Consider the following 16,278-nt stretch of genomic DNA (forward strand, 5'->3'; position numbering starts at 1 on the left):
GAGGCTGGGCTGCATGTGTCCCTCACATATAATGCCCCCCCTTCATGTGCCCCTCACATATAATGCCCCCCTCACATATAATGCCAACCTCATGCGCCCCTCACATATAATGCCCTCCAACATGCGCCCCTCACATAATGCCCCCCTCACATGTAATGCCCCCATCATGCACCCCTCACAAGCCCCCAGATAGATATGATCCACATCTGGTAGGGCTCCTCAGTAGGTACATAGGCCCCCATTAATGGGGTAATGCCTATCTAGGGGCCTGTCTACCTACTGGAGAGCCCTACCTGATGATCAGGTAGGGGTTCCCAATACAGTGGGGAGCAAAAGTTTGGGTACCCCAGGTAAAAATTTGTATTAATGTGCATAAAGAAGCCAAGGAAAGATGGTAAAATCTCCAAAAGGCATCAAATTACAGATTAGACATTCTTATAAAATGTCAACAAAAAGTTAGATTTTAGAGCACTGTGCACATTAACCTCTGTTTAGCTTGCATCTTTATTACTAACATTTAAAGTTACCCGAGCAAAAGGATAAAGCAGTGGGGACTATTACACTCTGAATCTCTTTGACATGATAGTCACTAAGTCTTGTGTGTTTGGCGAGTGCCCACTCCATCATGGGGGCCTCCTCTAGTCCTGGTCACCACACAGTGTCTGTGCAACTTCTGTGCTTTAGGTTACTAGTTACCAGCTGACACTGGTAGGTTACCAAGGAAGCTAATGCCAGTATTATATAGTAACCTATTCTATACTTATCCAGTCAGCTGACAACTGTGCCTCTGTATACTTACTAGAGCTGGGCGGTATGAGCAAACACGTGCATCACGGTATTTTTGTAAGTGATGGCTGTTCCACGGTATTTAACGGTATTTCCCCCCTCCCCCCATGTGTCCTGGGCACCGCTTCTCTTCAAACGCCCCCCTCCAATAAATTATCAGCTGCGCTGTCCCCACATCATGTCACCGCAAGTGCTATTCTGCTCATCCTGCTATGAGTTGCAGGCCACCGGCGCAAGAAGTCTGTACTGTACTACAAATAAAGTTTCCCGGGCTCTGGTACCGTCTTCACTGTCCTGCGCTGCGGTCCTCTTGTTGTTTCCTTGGGACGGGAAAGTCACAGAGCCGCCAGCCCATCATCAGCCGGGGCGGGACATCGCTGCGGCCTTTAATAGGCTGACGGCTCTGTGACGTTCCCATCCCCCGGACCGCAGCGGAGTGACCGTGAGGCCGGTGACAGGGAACGTCAGAAGGGGAGTTAAAGTTTATTTTTGCAGCCCGGGCAACGTTATTTGTAGTACAGTACAGATTACTCGTGCCGGTGGCCCGCAACTCATAGGAGCGCTTGCGGGTGACATGATGTGGGGACAGATGTGGGGACAGCGCAGCTGAAAATTCATTGGGAGGCGGAAGAAAAGAAGAACAGCGCTCGCGGGTCACATATGATTAGTTCCTCGATGTGGGGAAAGTGCGCTGCGGCGGATAATCCCCTCCTTCGAGGGGGGGGGGGGGGGGGGAGGAGGAGGGGACCAACCAGTATTGTGGTATGGGCAAAAATTCACATTGTGCAGGAAAAAAATTTCAGGCAGTCTTGATGATAGGACACCAGTAGGTCATCACAGGAAGTCCAAACAGTTTACGAAGACTTAAAGTGAACTGAATTAAATACTGTCAAGACCATGGACAGTACTTCTATTGGACAAATTGCTGGATAGAAGAAATGCTTAAATAGGCACTGTCAGAGTCAAAAACTTTTTATATGTTGCACATCTAGCCAAAAAATGAACCTTGCTAATATACTTCATAAGAAAATGTTATTTCCTTTTTATAGAAATCGTGGCTCATATCATAGCTTTGTCCAAGTTGAATCACAGGACAAAGTCCAGTATTAAGGGTGGGCTATCACTCCTCTGTACTCAGAGCACAGAGGAGTACTATCAGACAGGGGAGAACACAGAGGAGTACTATCAGACAGGGGAGAACACAGAGGTGTGCTAGCCCACCCTCACTTACTGGACTTTGTCCATGCCTGTGCTTCAGATTGGACTCAGCCATGATTTCTATAAAAAGGAAATGCATTTTTCTTATCAAGTATATTAGAAAGGTTAATGTTTTGCCAAGATGTAAAACATATAAAAAGTTTTTGTTTCTGACAGTGGCCATTTAATAAAGCACTGGTGGGCTGGGCCCAGTGGGTTCAAAGGACCAGAAGCTGCCTGCGGAAAAAAATTGAGCACCGTCAGCCATGCCCCCAAATTTAGGAACACGAGTCATGTGTTTGGGATGAGACCAATATTTAAAAAAATTTAAATAAAAAACATACAAAAAGGAAGGAAACCTGCCCTCTACCTGATCGTCATTCCCTGCAGCTGCCGCTGGTAAGAGTGGTCGCAGCGCCGGCTGCTTGTTAAAGTTCAGAAGCCCAGCTGCAGCCACTTTAGAACAGTCACCAGCGGAAGCTGCAGGGAAAGACGAGTGGCACTCTCTGACGTCACGCAGAGAAGCTCATCACGAGACGTCATGTTACTGTTTTAAAGTGGTGACGGCCGGGCTGCTGAACTTTAACAAGCAGCTGGCGCTACGGCCACTTTAAATTAGTGACCAGCACATTTATCAGCGTATAACATGTAGGTAGGGTTTTGCCTTAAATTTAAGTTTTAAATGTGCATGTTATACGCCGATAAATACGGTACTCTGAGGCAACTATAGTGGTTCTTTCGAAGCCGGACAACGATCCTTTGGAGCATGGCTCTTAATGGTCCATTTGTTATAAATTTGTATGAAATTGTAAGAAAAAAGTGTTGGTTAACTGGCTTAACTCCTATCATCCAGTTTCATGCTTAGAAAGTCCACTTAGAACATTAGAAGGGTATAGGTGGCAATTCAGGTGCGCACATTTCTTGGGGGGGGACTGGGCCTTGGCTGCATCGAAGGCAGCCAAGACCTATGACTCAGAGAAGTGAGTATCTCTTTGAAATTCTTAGACGCCTTGGATTCAGGACCAATTTCATCCGGCAGGTGTCCACTTTATACAGAAACATGGTTAATGGGGTTTGCTCTCCTTTGTTCTCCCTGGATACAGACACGAGGCAGGGGTGCCCTCTGTAGCCGCAGTTTGCAGAGGAGCCCCTGACCCTGTTGATACGACAGGATCCTCTATACAAAGGAATAATTCTAGATAGGATAGAACTGGATTGTATGCGGATGATCTTGTTATTTAGGTCTCGACTCTACCCTCCCCAATGTGACAACTTCAGGGCTTCAGATCAATTGGTCAAAATCTGTATACTCTCTTTCAGAAGGATTGGGCCATAGTCATGTGTGGTCTCCCTGTGGCTTTTACATTTAAGTGTCTGGGCATATATGTTAATCAGGAGGCAACATTGCATCTAGCCTCTTACATACTACCTCTACCTCCATATGTGTGATATAAATCAGTTTAGGGCTCTTCACCACTTGCGCTGGCAGGCTTCATAAATCTACAAAACTTTAGCTTTGACTGAATGTCATTCTACCCTTTACTTTGTGTGAGTACAGACTGTTTTCCCTAGGTTTAAGGAGTCAATCTGTGGCACAGGCACGAAATTCAAATATGGAAGCTATGACTTTACTGACATCTGCTTTATGGTACAACTCTAAACCTCCCCATCTCTCCAGTTTGCCTCAATTTTGGATAAGCACAGGTCTGACCACTTTGGAGCATGTTTATTCCCAAAACATACTGAAATCATTTGCATAGCTGTAGACTGATTTTGACCTGCCCTGTGATGCTTTCTTTAGAAATTTACAGCAACATTATCTTAACGTGTAGTTCCCACCATCCAGCCCTACAACCTTGGCCTATCAGATAGGGGTGTTGAAAATGCAGTGTCCCTATCCTCCAAACTCTCCTTACCCAAGTGAAAATGTTAATTTCTCTGTCCAGGCTGCATCACGCTTAAAGGCTTGTATACCTTTCCTGTTTAGTGAAGATATGGGGAGGATTTTGTCTTCTTGTAGGTGTCTCGCCAGCAGGCAACAATAAATTCTTTCAAAGATACATTTATTATAACTATATACATACATATATATATATATATATATATATATATATATATATATATACATATATATATATATACACACACATACACACACACTAATATATAATATATATATATATATATATATATATATATATATATATATATATAAATAATACTCCCACCTGCCTACCTAGAATAGGTCATTTGGCCACTGATTCTTGCCATCTGTATTACGGCCCTAGAACTGACTTTTGGTCTTTTATATGGGCCTTATCCAGAGTCTCTACTCTGGTGGCTAAGTTGTTTGACGGGTTGATTTGCTTATTTCGTGTTATGTCAGATGAAATAGGCCTCATATTAGGACTTTTCTTCGGAATGCCCTATTATCCCCCTTAGAACGCAACTAGAGGGGAGTATCTAAGAGACCTGACAAAAAAAATATGTAGGTTGAGGAGCAGTAAGGAAAGTGACTACAATACACCTGGTCTTTCAAATAGGATGTTCAGCTGTGGAGGCACAAATATACTAATCTTCAGACTTTACAGATTGGGAATATGTTTATGGGTATAAAAGGATCAGGAACAAAGGAAAAGCAAAATGTGTATGCATTAAAATGTAAAGGAAACAATAAATAACGAAAACCAAAGAAAAAAAAATATAAAGAAAACTAAAAGCTGGAGAGAAACCCTTTTGATTAGTTTTACCTTTTGTCAATAAGTCTCTGTCTCTGGCTTATAGTTATAACTTTTTAAAAGTTGCAAAATAAAAGAAAACCTATATAAAAAGAATAAAGTATGTGTCATTTTTACAGAAAAGTGCACTGGGTAGCCCCCACAATTTGCATGTTATTTATTTTTTTTGTTTTGTTTTATTAATTTGCCCCATATAACATTTTTTGGTTTACTGTAGATTTTGTGGTAAAATAATGTCCTTACAAAATACAATTGGTGGCGCTAAAAACAAGCCCTTATATGGGTTTGTAGGTGGGTTAACCCCTTAAAGACACATTTTTGTCTTAAAGCGTACCTGTCCGATCCAACAAAAAATATGTTACTCCGTACCCATTTTCATTAGCTCACCGTGTTAAAAATCCTCTCGGGAAAGGGGACGTGTCCCTCCCTGGTGGTGGGAGGTGATTGGTGTGTCTGCTCATGCAGCCTCGTCCATGAGTCATCTCTTTTCAATTACTCATGGACAAGCCTGATGCTGCTGCAGGACTGGTTAGTGTCCCAGTAGGAATGGGGACCACAAGTGATGGGATTTTCAGGAGACGTTTTATTTATTATAGATAAAAAATTTTACAACCTTATTAAAAAAGATTATCTTTCATTTTCAACAGTAACATATAACGTTTTTGGATCTGACATTTGACAAGCGCATTATGGCTCTAAGGACACAGGCAATTTAATATTTGCATTTCTTTCCTTCTAAAAAGGGCCCAAACTCATATTTCCATCCAAAGACACATATGAGGGCTTGTTTTTTGTGTGACTAATTGTACAAGAGTAATGACACTCATTCTACTATGTAAAACCATATGGGAAAAACAAAAAATATTTGTGTGGGAAAATTTTATCAAAAAAGGCAATTGTGTACATTTTGGAGGGATTTGTCTTCACGCTGTACACTTTACAGAAAAAATTATTTGATTTGTTTTCTTTATTCTGTGAGTTAATACGAATAAAAAGATACCTAAGTTCAGATACTTTACCATTATTGCACTGCTTTTAAAAGAACTTTTTTTTGTTTTAAATTTCCCTATTTTGAACACCTATAGCTTTCACATTTTTCTGTATACTGTGGTTTAAGGGCTCGTCTTTTGCATCATTATCTGTAAATTTTTTGTACTTTTGCGTATCTGACTTTTTAATAGCTTTCTATTATAATTTTTTTGGAATGTGATTTTTTTACGTTTTTGCTGTTCATGGGATCATAAACATATTTTTATAGTTCGGACATTTACACATACGCCAATATCAAATATTTTTTGTTTAGTTTTTTGGGGTAAAGAGAAAAAGGTGCAATTTAAAATTTTATAAAGGGGAGATGATTTTTCACTTTTTATTTTACACTTATTATCAAGGTCTTTAGTCTGGTTTATTAGTTTATAATTGTAGCAATATTCAGCACAACATGTTTTGTAGGTTTTTTTTTTTGCACCAATCCTACCATTTATATTTCTCCATCATTTCATTTTTTGTTCTAGATAGTCTAGTTTTGTTAGTGGCGGATGCAGTGGTTACTTATTTTTCATTGCACCTTGGTATTTTTTCTGTAAAATAGTTGAGCAAGGTCAGAGAAAAAAGTGCAAAAAAAAAAAAAAAACAACAAAAAAACGGTGTTAAAGTGTACCTGTCATTTGCTAAAACTTTTTATATAATGTAGCCAATAACACTATGTATATGCTGTCTTGTCCCTGGAGCTCGTCTGTGTTTCTGTGCCGAAACAAAAAACAGGAAGAGAGGGCGGGAAAAAGCAGAGCTGAGGCTTTCACCATCCCTTTTTTTTTTCTTTCTATCCCTGCCTATTGTCCATCGATCCCTAACCACCTCCCTGCCTTTACATTTTTTTTTTACTATATTAAAAATGCTTTTTTTCTGCCTGGTAGTGTGCTCACTACCAGGCAGACTTCCCCAGCAGGCCTGACGTCACTGATGCTGGGGGATCCAAGTTCCGCCTTAGTTCAACTATACAGGGTGCCTCCAGCTGTTTCACCACTTCAACTCCCAGCTTGCCCTGACATCTATTGGCTGTCAGGGCATGCTGGGAGTTGTAGCTGGGAAACAACTGTAGGCACCCTGTGGTGAAAACAGTCTCAGCCGCAGCTGCCACACATCCCGCTCCCCCAGACCCCGCCGTGCAACACCCCCTCCCTCCGACCGCCCGAAAAAGACATTCCGCTCCCCCAAACTCCGCAACTCCATCACCCCCAGACCACCCCCCACCCACCCAAAACTACAAGAAGAAAGTAATTTGTAAAGTATTATAAGACCTCAGATCAGACTTACCCATCCGGAGGATCAGCACAGCAATGAGTGCGCGTGCTGCCTCCGGACAGTGGAGCTGGCCAAAGCGCGCATCCCCAGCTATCAGCGTGCTCGCTCTCGCCTGTTTGATTGACAGGCGGGAACGAGTACCGCAGTGACCTAATTTCGACTCATTGGCAGGCTTAAATGATTCGAAATTCAGTAGTGACGTCACTGCCGAATGCTGAATTTAAAAGTGATTTTAAACTGGTTTAAAATCACTTTTTTTAAATTAAAGTATATTAGAGATATGTTTTAGTACTTAAGTACTACAACACAAATTTTTAGGTTTCATGACAGTGCCCATTTAAAGGGGGTACTACGATGGAAAACCATTTTTCCTTCAAATCAACTGGTGCTAGAAAGTTAAACAGATTTGTAAATTACTTCTATTAAAAACAAATCTTAATTCTTTCAGTACTTAGCTGCTGTTTGCTCCACAGGAAGTTATTTTCAGTCTGACCACAGTGAACTTTCCGGAGCAGGACAGTACTTGACATGGACAGGAGTCAGCAGAGAGCACTGTGGTAAGACTAAAGAACTTCAAAGCTTCCTCTGGAGCATACAGCAGCTGATAGTACTGGAAGGATTAAGATTTTTTAATATAAGTAATTTACAAATCTGTTTAACCTTCTGGCACCAGTTGATTATGAAAAAAATAAAAAATAAAAACGTTTTCCACTGGAGTACCCCTTTAACACACCCCGGCTCAAACAGCAAAGTGATTGCCAAACCTGGAGCCTGCACAGATCCCTGCTTTCCCACCTACCCCTTCCTGTATTTGTCACTGCACAACACCACAAAGGCAACAGCTGCATGGACAAGACAGTATTTTTTTACACCCCCATTAGATTTTAATGTTTCTTAATTTGTATTCGTTTTTGGTTAGTTTTACAATTAAAAATTAGGCTCTAACTATACAAATCGTAAAAAGGTTGGTTTTGTCACTTTTTTAACACAATAAAGCCAGGTCTCATGTTGCTTATACTAGTGTAAACAGCCTGCATTGCCTGAACATGATACACTAGCCTGCATAGTTTCCAGACTTGTTTCCCCATTGAGAACAATGAGGGAAGTCATTAGTTGGCTAGTGCAAAGTGATTTATATGCTCAAGTACATTCAACATAGGAGAACAGTCTTCAGACAACTATTATTAACCTCATTGTAAAAGCAAAAAAAGATAAAATAAAGATAAAAGTGGACGTTCTGAATGTCGCCTTCCCTATAAATTAACTTGCCAAAGTATATTAAACAAAATGGCAATTTATTGGTAAATAACCTAATTGATGGCATGCAAGTCTGTGCATTTCTTTGTGTGGTGCTCATAATAATAGAAAATTGAAAACAAAATATTCAAAGTCGATTTGCAGATAATTAACCTCATAAGTACAGAGCCTATTTGCACTTAGGACTGAACCAATTTTCTCTTTTGTGTTTCCATCCCCCCCCCCCCCCCCCGAGACTTAACATAACTCAGATTTTTCCATCCACATAGCCGATGAGTGAATACAAGCACAGCAACTGCTTTAGATGCCACGATCGTGTAATGCTGATGTCTGCCACACTGCTGTCCGCAAGTTCCCAGCTACTGATAGCAGCAAGGACCTACCATCTATGAAGCAAGCGCAGCTCCTGCACTCACTTTATAGTCGGAATGCCCCTCAGGACCTAAATATATGCCCTGGTATGTTAAAAAGGAACACGTTCACCCATACTAAATCCAATACACCGGGTTATAGTTCCTGTGAACAGAAGACCAATGCGAGGGAACTACCTTCAGTCTGGCGCCCGGGCCCTCTGAAGATCGGCTTCTGTCTGCACTGAATTGTGTGCTGGAGGCGGGCTCGCTGTCTGCATTTAAATATTCAAATTCAACTGTCAGGCCTGCCTCCATCGTGCAAATCAGTGAAGATAGAAGCTGTATATTAGTCAAAAACCCCACATCAATCTCCTGTTCCACCACACTATAACAGTGTATTGGGTTTATTGTGGGTGAACGGGATGACCGTGGGCAGCAGGACGTACGCTTACATCCGCCCAATGTCTTTAATGGATTTACGTGTCGATGCCAGAATGTCCATTATTCCACGATTTCTTGTTATTGATGTTGCAATTTCAAATGTTTAGGAGTGTGTATCAGGGGGCAAAACAACTATGTTCTAGTTCTATAAATTGGGTTTACATTTGCATCAGCATTCTGTTCATTTTTTTTTTAGCTACTAACCTTATTTTGCCAGGTGGTTCACAGAAGGTATGTTTTAATTCCCAAGAACTAGACTCCCATATAGTTATTATGTCTTCAAAACTGACAGCAAGAAGAGACCCATCTTCAGAGAAACTGCAAGCAGTAGCTTTAAATCCATGGTAGCTGCCAAGAAAATCACAGGTCCAGCCACTGGTTTGCCCTGTACAACAAATGCACACAACTTAATGAAATGGAGTTCAGATACAAGATAAATAAATTAAAGCTTCAATCACCATAAAACATTCATCTCCCTCAATTAAAGGCATTAATGAATAGCTGATGGGAAAAAGTTGCTCCTAGGCTGAGACCTTTGAACTCTCATGTCAGGTATCTTATGTAACAAACATATTTACCTTTGACAGTTTCCAATCAAACACATGCCAAGCAGTGGCATACCCACCACACAGACAGGGTACACCCCCTATTATGGGGCCCCATTAGAGGATTCAAGATATGTCCTGGATCCCCATACAATTACTAACTTCAACTGTGCGTACACCGCTTCAGCATTTCTATACAATCCTGCCTGTGTCATAGGATCTCAGAGACAAGGAACAGAGAGGTGAGTGATATATTACATTTTTTATTAAAAGGGTGCTGGCTACTATGAGGGGGGCATAGATGGGTGGGCTACTACTACCCCCCTTTCCAAATTATTATGCAAATTCTATTTACCGTATATACTCGCGTATAAGCCGACCCGAGTATAAGCCGAGACCCCTAATTTCAACCCAAAATCCCAGGAAAAGTTATTGACTCGAGTATAAGCCTAGGGTGGAAAATACATCATCCCCCCCCTGTCATCATCCAGACCCGTCATTAACATCCTCATCATCATCATCACCGCCTGTCATCATCCAGACCCTCATCATCATCACCTGTCATCATCCCACACATCCCCCCTTCATCATCCCCTTGTCATCATCCCCACCCCCTTCATCATCCCCTTGTCATCATCCCCACCCCCTTCATCATCCCCTTGTAATCATCCCACACCCCCCCTTCATCATCCCCACCCCCTTCATCATCCCACACCTCCCCTTCATCATCCTCTTTTCATTATCCCACACCCCCCCCCTTCATCATCCTCTTGTCATCATCCGCCCTCAGTGGTCTTCAACCTGCGGACCTCCAGAGGTTTCATAACTACAACTCCCAGCAACCCCGGGCAGCCATCGGCTGTCCGGGCTTGCTGGGAGTTGTAGTTTTGAAACCTCCGGAGGTCCGCAGGTTGAAGACCACTGCGGCCTTCGACATCATCCAGCCCCCTCTCATCCCCCTTTAGTTCTGTACAGTACTCACCTCCGCTCGGCGCTGGTCCGGTGCTGCAGGACTGCCCGGAGAGGAGGTGGTCCGGTGGGATAGTGGTTCCGGGCTGCTATCTTCACCGGGGGCGCCTCTTCTCCGCGCTTCGGGCCCAGAATAGAGGCGTTGCCTTGACAATGACGCAGAAGTACGTTGGCAATGAACGTACCTCTGCGTCGTTGTCAAGGCAACGTGACTATTCTGGGGCCGGGCCCGAAGCGCTTAGAAGAGGCCTCCCCGGTGAAGATAGCAGCCCGGAACCACTATCCCACCGGACCACCTCCTCTCCGGACAGTCCTGCAGCACCGGACCAGCGCCGAGCGGAGGTGAGTACTGTACAGAACTAAAGGGGGGTGAGAGGGGGCTGGATGATGTCGAAGGCCGCAGTGGTCTTCAACCTGCGGACCTCCGGAGGTTTCAAAACTACAACTACCAGCAAGCCCGGACAGCCGATGGCTGCCCGGGCTTGCTGGGAGTTGTAGTTTTGAAACCTCTGGAGGTCCGCAGGTTGAAGACCACTGCGGGTGGAGAGTTCACTCGAGTATAAGCAGAGGGGGGTGTTTTCAGCACGAAAATTCGTGCTGAAAAACTCGGCTTATACTCGAGTATATACGGTAAGTGTCACAAATTTTAAATATTAAATATTTTGTTTTTCAGTTTAACTCATGGATGGCATTGTGTCTCAGGGCTCTTTTGATCACTGAAACCAATGTTTCTAACCTGTGATAATTAGATTGCCAGGTTAGCCCAAATTACGGAAAAACTACTATATGGTGGGTATTCCCCATAATGAAGCAGAGCACCATTTTCAAGCAATATGGGGAAGAAAAAGGATCTCTCTGCTGCGGAAAAAAGTGAAATCATTCAATGCCTTGGACGAGGTATGAAAACATTAGATATTTCACGTAAACTTAAGAGTGATCATCACACTATTAAGAGATTTGTTGCCGATTCAGAGCACAGAAGAGTTTGTGCAGATAAAGGCACATTGAGGAAGATTTCTGCCAGATCCATGCATCAGATCAAGAGAGCAGCCGCTAAAATACCATTACATAGCAGCAAACAGATATTCGAAGCTGCTGGTGCCTCTGGAGTCCCACGGACATCAAGGAGTCCAGAGTCTTGCAATTGTGCATAAACCACCTATGCAGCCACTACTAACCAATGCTCACAAGTAGAAATGGCTGCATTGGGCAGAAAATTACATGAAGACTAATTTTCAAACAGTCCTGTTCACGGATGAGTGCCATGCAACCCTGGATGGTCCAGATGGATCGAGTAATGGATGGTTGGTGGACGGCCACCCTGTTCCCACAAGTCTGCGACATCAGCAAGGCAGTGGAGGAGTCATGTTTTGGCTGGAATCATGGGAAGAGAGCTGGTCGGCTCCTTTAGGGTCCACGAAGACATAAATAAACTCTGCAAAGTATGTGGCATTTCTGACTGAACAATGTCTTCCCTGGTACAGAAGGAAGAACTATTTCTGTAATAAAATCATCTTCATGCATGACAATGCACCATCTCATTCTGCAAAGAATACCTGTGAATCGATGGCTGCTATGGGGATAAAAAGACATGGTGTAGCCTCCATCCTCCCCTGGCCTCAATCCTATTGAGAACTAAAGCAAAAGATCTATGAGGGTGGGAGGCAGTTTACATCCAAACAGCAGCTCTGGGAGGCTTTTCTCACATCTTGCAACCAAATTCAAGTAGAAACTGTCCAAAGACTCACAGGTTCAATGGATGCAAGACTTGTGAAGCTGCTATCAAATGAGGGGCCCTATGTTAAAATGTAACATGACCTGTTAAAATGTTTAAAAAGTTAAAATGTTGTTAAAAGTTTGGTTGAAATAACTTGATTTCAGTAAATATGTTGCAAACACAACAAATGACGATTTTCAGTTCTTCACAACCTATAAAGTGTTTTGAAACATTGTGCATAAAAATTTGGAACAATGCATTGTAAGTGTTTTATGTTTAAAAAAAAATACTGTTATTAGGAAGTTTGTTCAATAAAATTTGAATTATACTCTTAGTCAGTAGTAATGGGTGGTGGTTTTGGTGTGTTGGTTTAATTTGTCCCTTGTTCCTTTCTAGAAAAACACACAACTAGCAGCGTGCACACACAGTGGGTGAAATAAGTATTGAACATGCCACCATTTACTTCCAAAGATGAAAATGACATGACATTTTCAACAGATGTTGGTAACAACCCAATTAATCCATACTAGGGATGCACCAAAAGGGAAATTTTGGGCCAAAACCGAAAATTTAGGCTGTGCTTGGCTGAAAACGAAACTGAAAAAGAAATTGGTCCGCCCACTTTTTTTCCAAATAGTTTTTGTAAAATTGTATTATCAGAATTTTTTTTTAGTTACTGATGTACTTTAAGGGGATGCGGGATGGTTATAGAAGGTACTGGCTGAGCTGGGAGCCACAGCACTGCCACTCACCATACATTGACTAGGGTACACACCTATCTGATTGGTTGCTATGGGCAACCACTCCCTTTTTCTTCAGCATGTTTTGATAAATCTCCTCCTGAAAAATCAGTATGCTTAAAATGTTCTCTTCTGATGCCAATAACTTTCTTATTTTTTTATTTTTCCATATAAGGGGTTGTATAGGGGCTTTTTTGCTTCATGATTGTATAATTTATTTTTATCAGTATTGTTTTTAGTTTTGTGGGAATTTTTGGCCGACTTTTTTTTCTGCTACATTAAATGACATCTGCGGTGAAAACAACTTATCCCCTCTCCACAAGATAGGGGATAAGTGCTTGATCATGGGGGGGTTCCAGCGGTCAGACCCCTGTGCACCGGCTAATACATGAACAGAGGTCGACCTCCACATACAGCTCTATAAGAAAGCTAAATGAGGGGGGCGTGTCGACCGCAACGTCATGTTGTGCCCGACATGCCTGCACGTAATATTTTAATAGTTCGGACATTTATGCATGTGGTGTTACCAAATAAATGTGTGTTAAATTTATTTTATTAGAAAAAAAGGGGGGGGGGGAGAAAGGGGGTAATTTAAACTCTTATTTAGGAGAGGGGCTTTTTTTTTACATTTATTGATTTTATTTTCTACAAATTTATTTTTACAATATTTTTTTGCCCCCATAGGGCACTGTTTTACAGTGTGCCTCCAGTTGTTGCAAAATCTACAACTCACAGCATGCCCAGACAGTCAAGGGCTGTAGGGCATGCTGGGAGTTGTAGTTTTGTATCAGCAGGAGACACACTGTTGTAATTTTTTACTTCTACAGATGCTACTACTTCTACTAGGAGCCTATAGCACAGCACTGACAAAGGTTATTACTGCTAAGGCCTGCATTATTGGAGCGCCGATCAGACAGGTCAGATAAAGGTAGGGAACCACTGCCCGAACTCTCAGATGATCGGGACCCCGCAGGTGTCCCTATCCGCTCCACTGAGCTACTGCAGATTGTTTTGGGCATTTTAGACACTGCGAGTGGAAGCTGGACCGTGCCGCAAGTGACCTGGGGAAGAGGGGTGGCCTGGACCACGCCACACAAGAAGAAAGGGTATGGATTTGGAGCAGGGCATGCAAACTGCCCAAGCTCCCTCCCATGGCACAGGCAGTGTAGCAATGGTGTGAAGTGCAGGTATGCAGTTCTGCACCTCACACCGGAGAGTGTAAGTTAAAAGCCACGCCCCTATTTTGTGCCACACCCACCAAAATTAGCAGGAAATCCCCTTAGCCATAGAGCTACAAGAAAGGGGCTTGTCAGCCGCGGCTTCCTGCAGGGGTCGAAACGGCTGCTCCTTGTGGGGGTCGGCACACCCCCTTCCAGCAGACTGCTTTGGATGGGGGATAAGTTATCTTTCACTACACTATTGCATTAATACTTTGTACAAAAGCCTTTGTTGGTGATGAACGCTTCAAAAAGCCTCCTGTTTGAGAAACTAGTCACATGCACTAGTCACATGCTTGTGTAATTTTGGTCTATTCTTTCACAGAAATAGTCTTTAAATCTTTAAGGTTTTGTGGGTCTCTTCTATGAATCATGATCTTCAGTTCTTTCCATAGATTTTTTTTAATGGGATTTAGGTCACATACCTTATATACTCGACTGACCCGAGTATAAGCAGAGACCCCTAATTTCAACCCAAAATCCCAGGAAAAGTTATTGACTCGAGTATAAGCCTAGGGTGGGAAATACATCATCCCCCCCTGTCATCATCCAGACCCGTCATTAACATCCTCATCATCATCACCGCCTGTCATCATCCAGACCCTCATCATCATCACCTGTCATCATCCCCTTATCATCCCACACATCCCCCCTTCATCATCCCCTTGTCATCATCCCACACATCCCCCTTTCATCATCCCCACCCCCCTTCATCATCCCCTTGTAATCATCCCACACCCCCCCCCCCTTCATCATCCTCTTGTCATCCCCTTGTCATCATCCCCACCCCCCTTCATCATCCCACACCCCCCCTTCATCATCCTCTTGTCATCATCCGCCCTCAGTGGTCTTCAACCTGCGGACCTCCAGAGGTTTCAAAACTACAACTCCCAGCAAGCCCGGGCAGCCATCGGCTGTCGGGGCTTGCTGGGAGTTGTAGTTTTGAAACCTCCGGAGGTCCGCAGGTTGAAGACCACTGCGGCCTTCGACATCATCCAGCCCCCTCTCACCCCCCTTTAGTTCTGTACAGTACTCACCTCCGCTCGGCGCTGGTCCGGTGCTGCAGGACTGCCCGGAGAGGAGGTGGTCCGGTGGGATAGTGGTTCCGGGCTGCTATCTTCACCGGGGGCGCCTCTTCTCCGCGCTGCGGGCCCGGAATAGAGGCGTTGCCTTGACAATGACGCAGAAGTACGTTGGCAATGAACGTACCTCTGCGTCGTTGTCAAGGCAACGTGACTATTCTGGGGCCGGGCCCGAAGCGCTTAGAAGAGGCCTCCCCGGTGAAGATAGCAGCCCGGAACCACTATCCCACCGGACCACCTCCTCTCCGGACAGTCCTGCAGCACCGGACCAGCGCAGAGCGGAGGTGAGTACTGTACAGAACTAAAGGGGGGTGAGAGGGGGCTGGATGATGTCGAAGGCCACAGTGGTCTTCAACCTGCGGACCTCCGGAGGTTTCAAAACTACAACTCCCAGCAAGCCCGGACAGCCGATGGCTTGCTGGGAGTTGTAGTTTTGAAACCTCTGGAGGTCCGCAGGTTGAAGACCACTGCGGGTGGAGAGTTCACTCGAGTATAAGCCGAGGGGGGTGTTTTCAGCACGAAAAATCGTGCTGAAAAACTCTGCTTATACTCGAGTATATACAGTAATTGGCTTGGCTATCCAAACTGCTTTCTTTGAAACTATTTGAGAGTTTCCTTGGCTGTGTGGTTGTGATCTTTTTTTGCTGAAATGTCCACCCTTTTCCTCATCATCCTGGTAGACAGCATCAGATTTTTGTCAAGAATGTATTGGTAAATTTACCCATTCATCCATCCTTCAGTTATGTGATGTTTGCCAGTACCATTTGCTGAAAAGCATCCCCACAGACCACGACATTCCCACCTTCAAACTTTACTGTTGGCATGGTATACTTTGGGAGATTTGAAGGGCCATTTATCCTCAAAACATTGTGTGTATTATGGCATTAAAACAGTAAAATTTTGCTCTCATTGACCACACAATATTCTCCCGG

General features: G+C 43.5%; 1 protein-coding gene across 3 annotated transcripts in view; it reads right to left on the reverse strand.

Moving 5' to 3' along the window:
• WDR75 (WD repeat domain 75) overlaps positions 1-16,278 on the reverse strand; it is a 400,614-nt gene that overhangs the window by 148,208 nt on the left and 236,128 nt on the right. For all 3 annotated transcript variants that reach the window (XM_056534259.1, XM_056534260.1, XM_056534261.1), the window contains one exon: positions 9,281-9,461. In XM_056534259.1, coding sequence (XP_056390234.1) covers positions 9,281-9,461 — 181 coding nt within the window. The remainder of the gene's footprint in view (positions 1-9,280; positions 9,462-16,278) is intronic.

The sequence above is a fragment of the Hyla sarda genome, chromosome 8, assembly GCF_029499605.1.
Source record: "Hyla sarda isolate aHylSar1 chromosome 8, aHylSar1.hap1, whole genome shotgun sequence".
Taxonomy (NCBI): Eukaryota; Metazoa; Chordata; class Amphibia; order Anura; family Hylidae; genus Hyla; species Hyla sarda.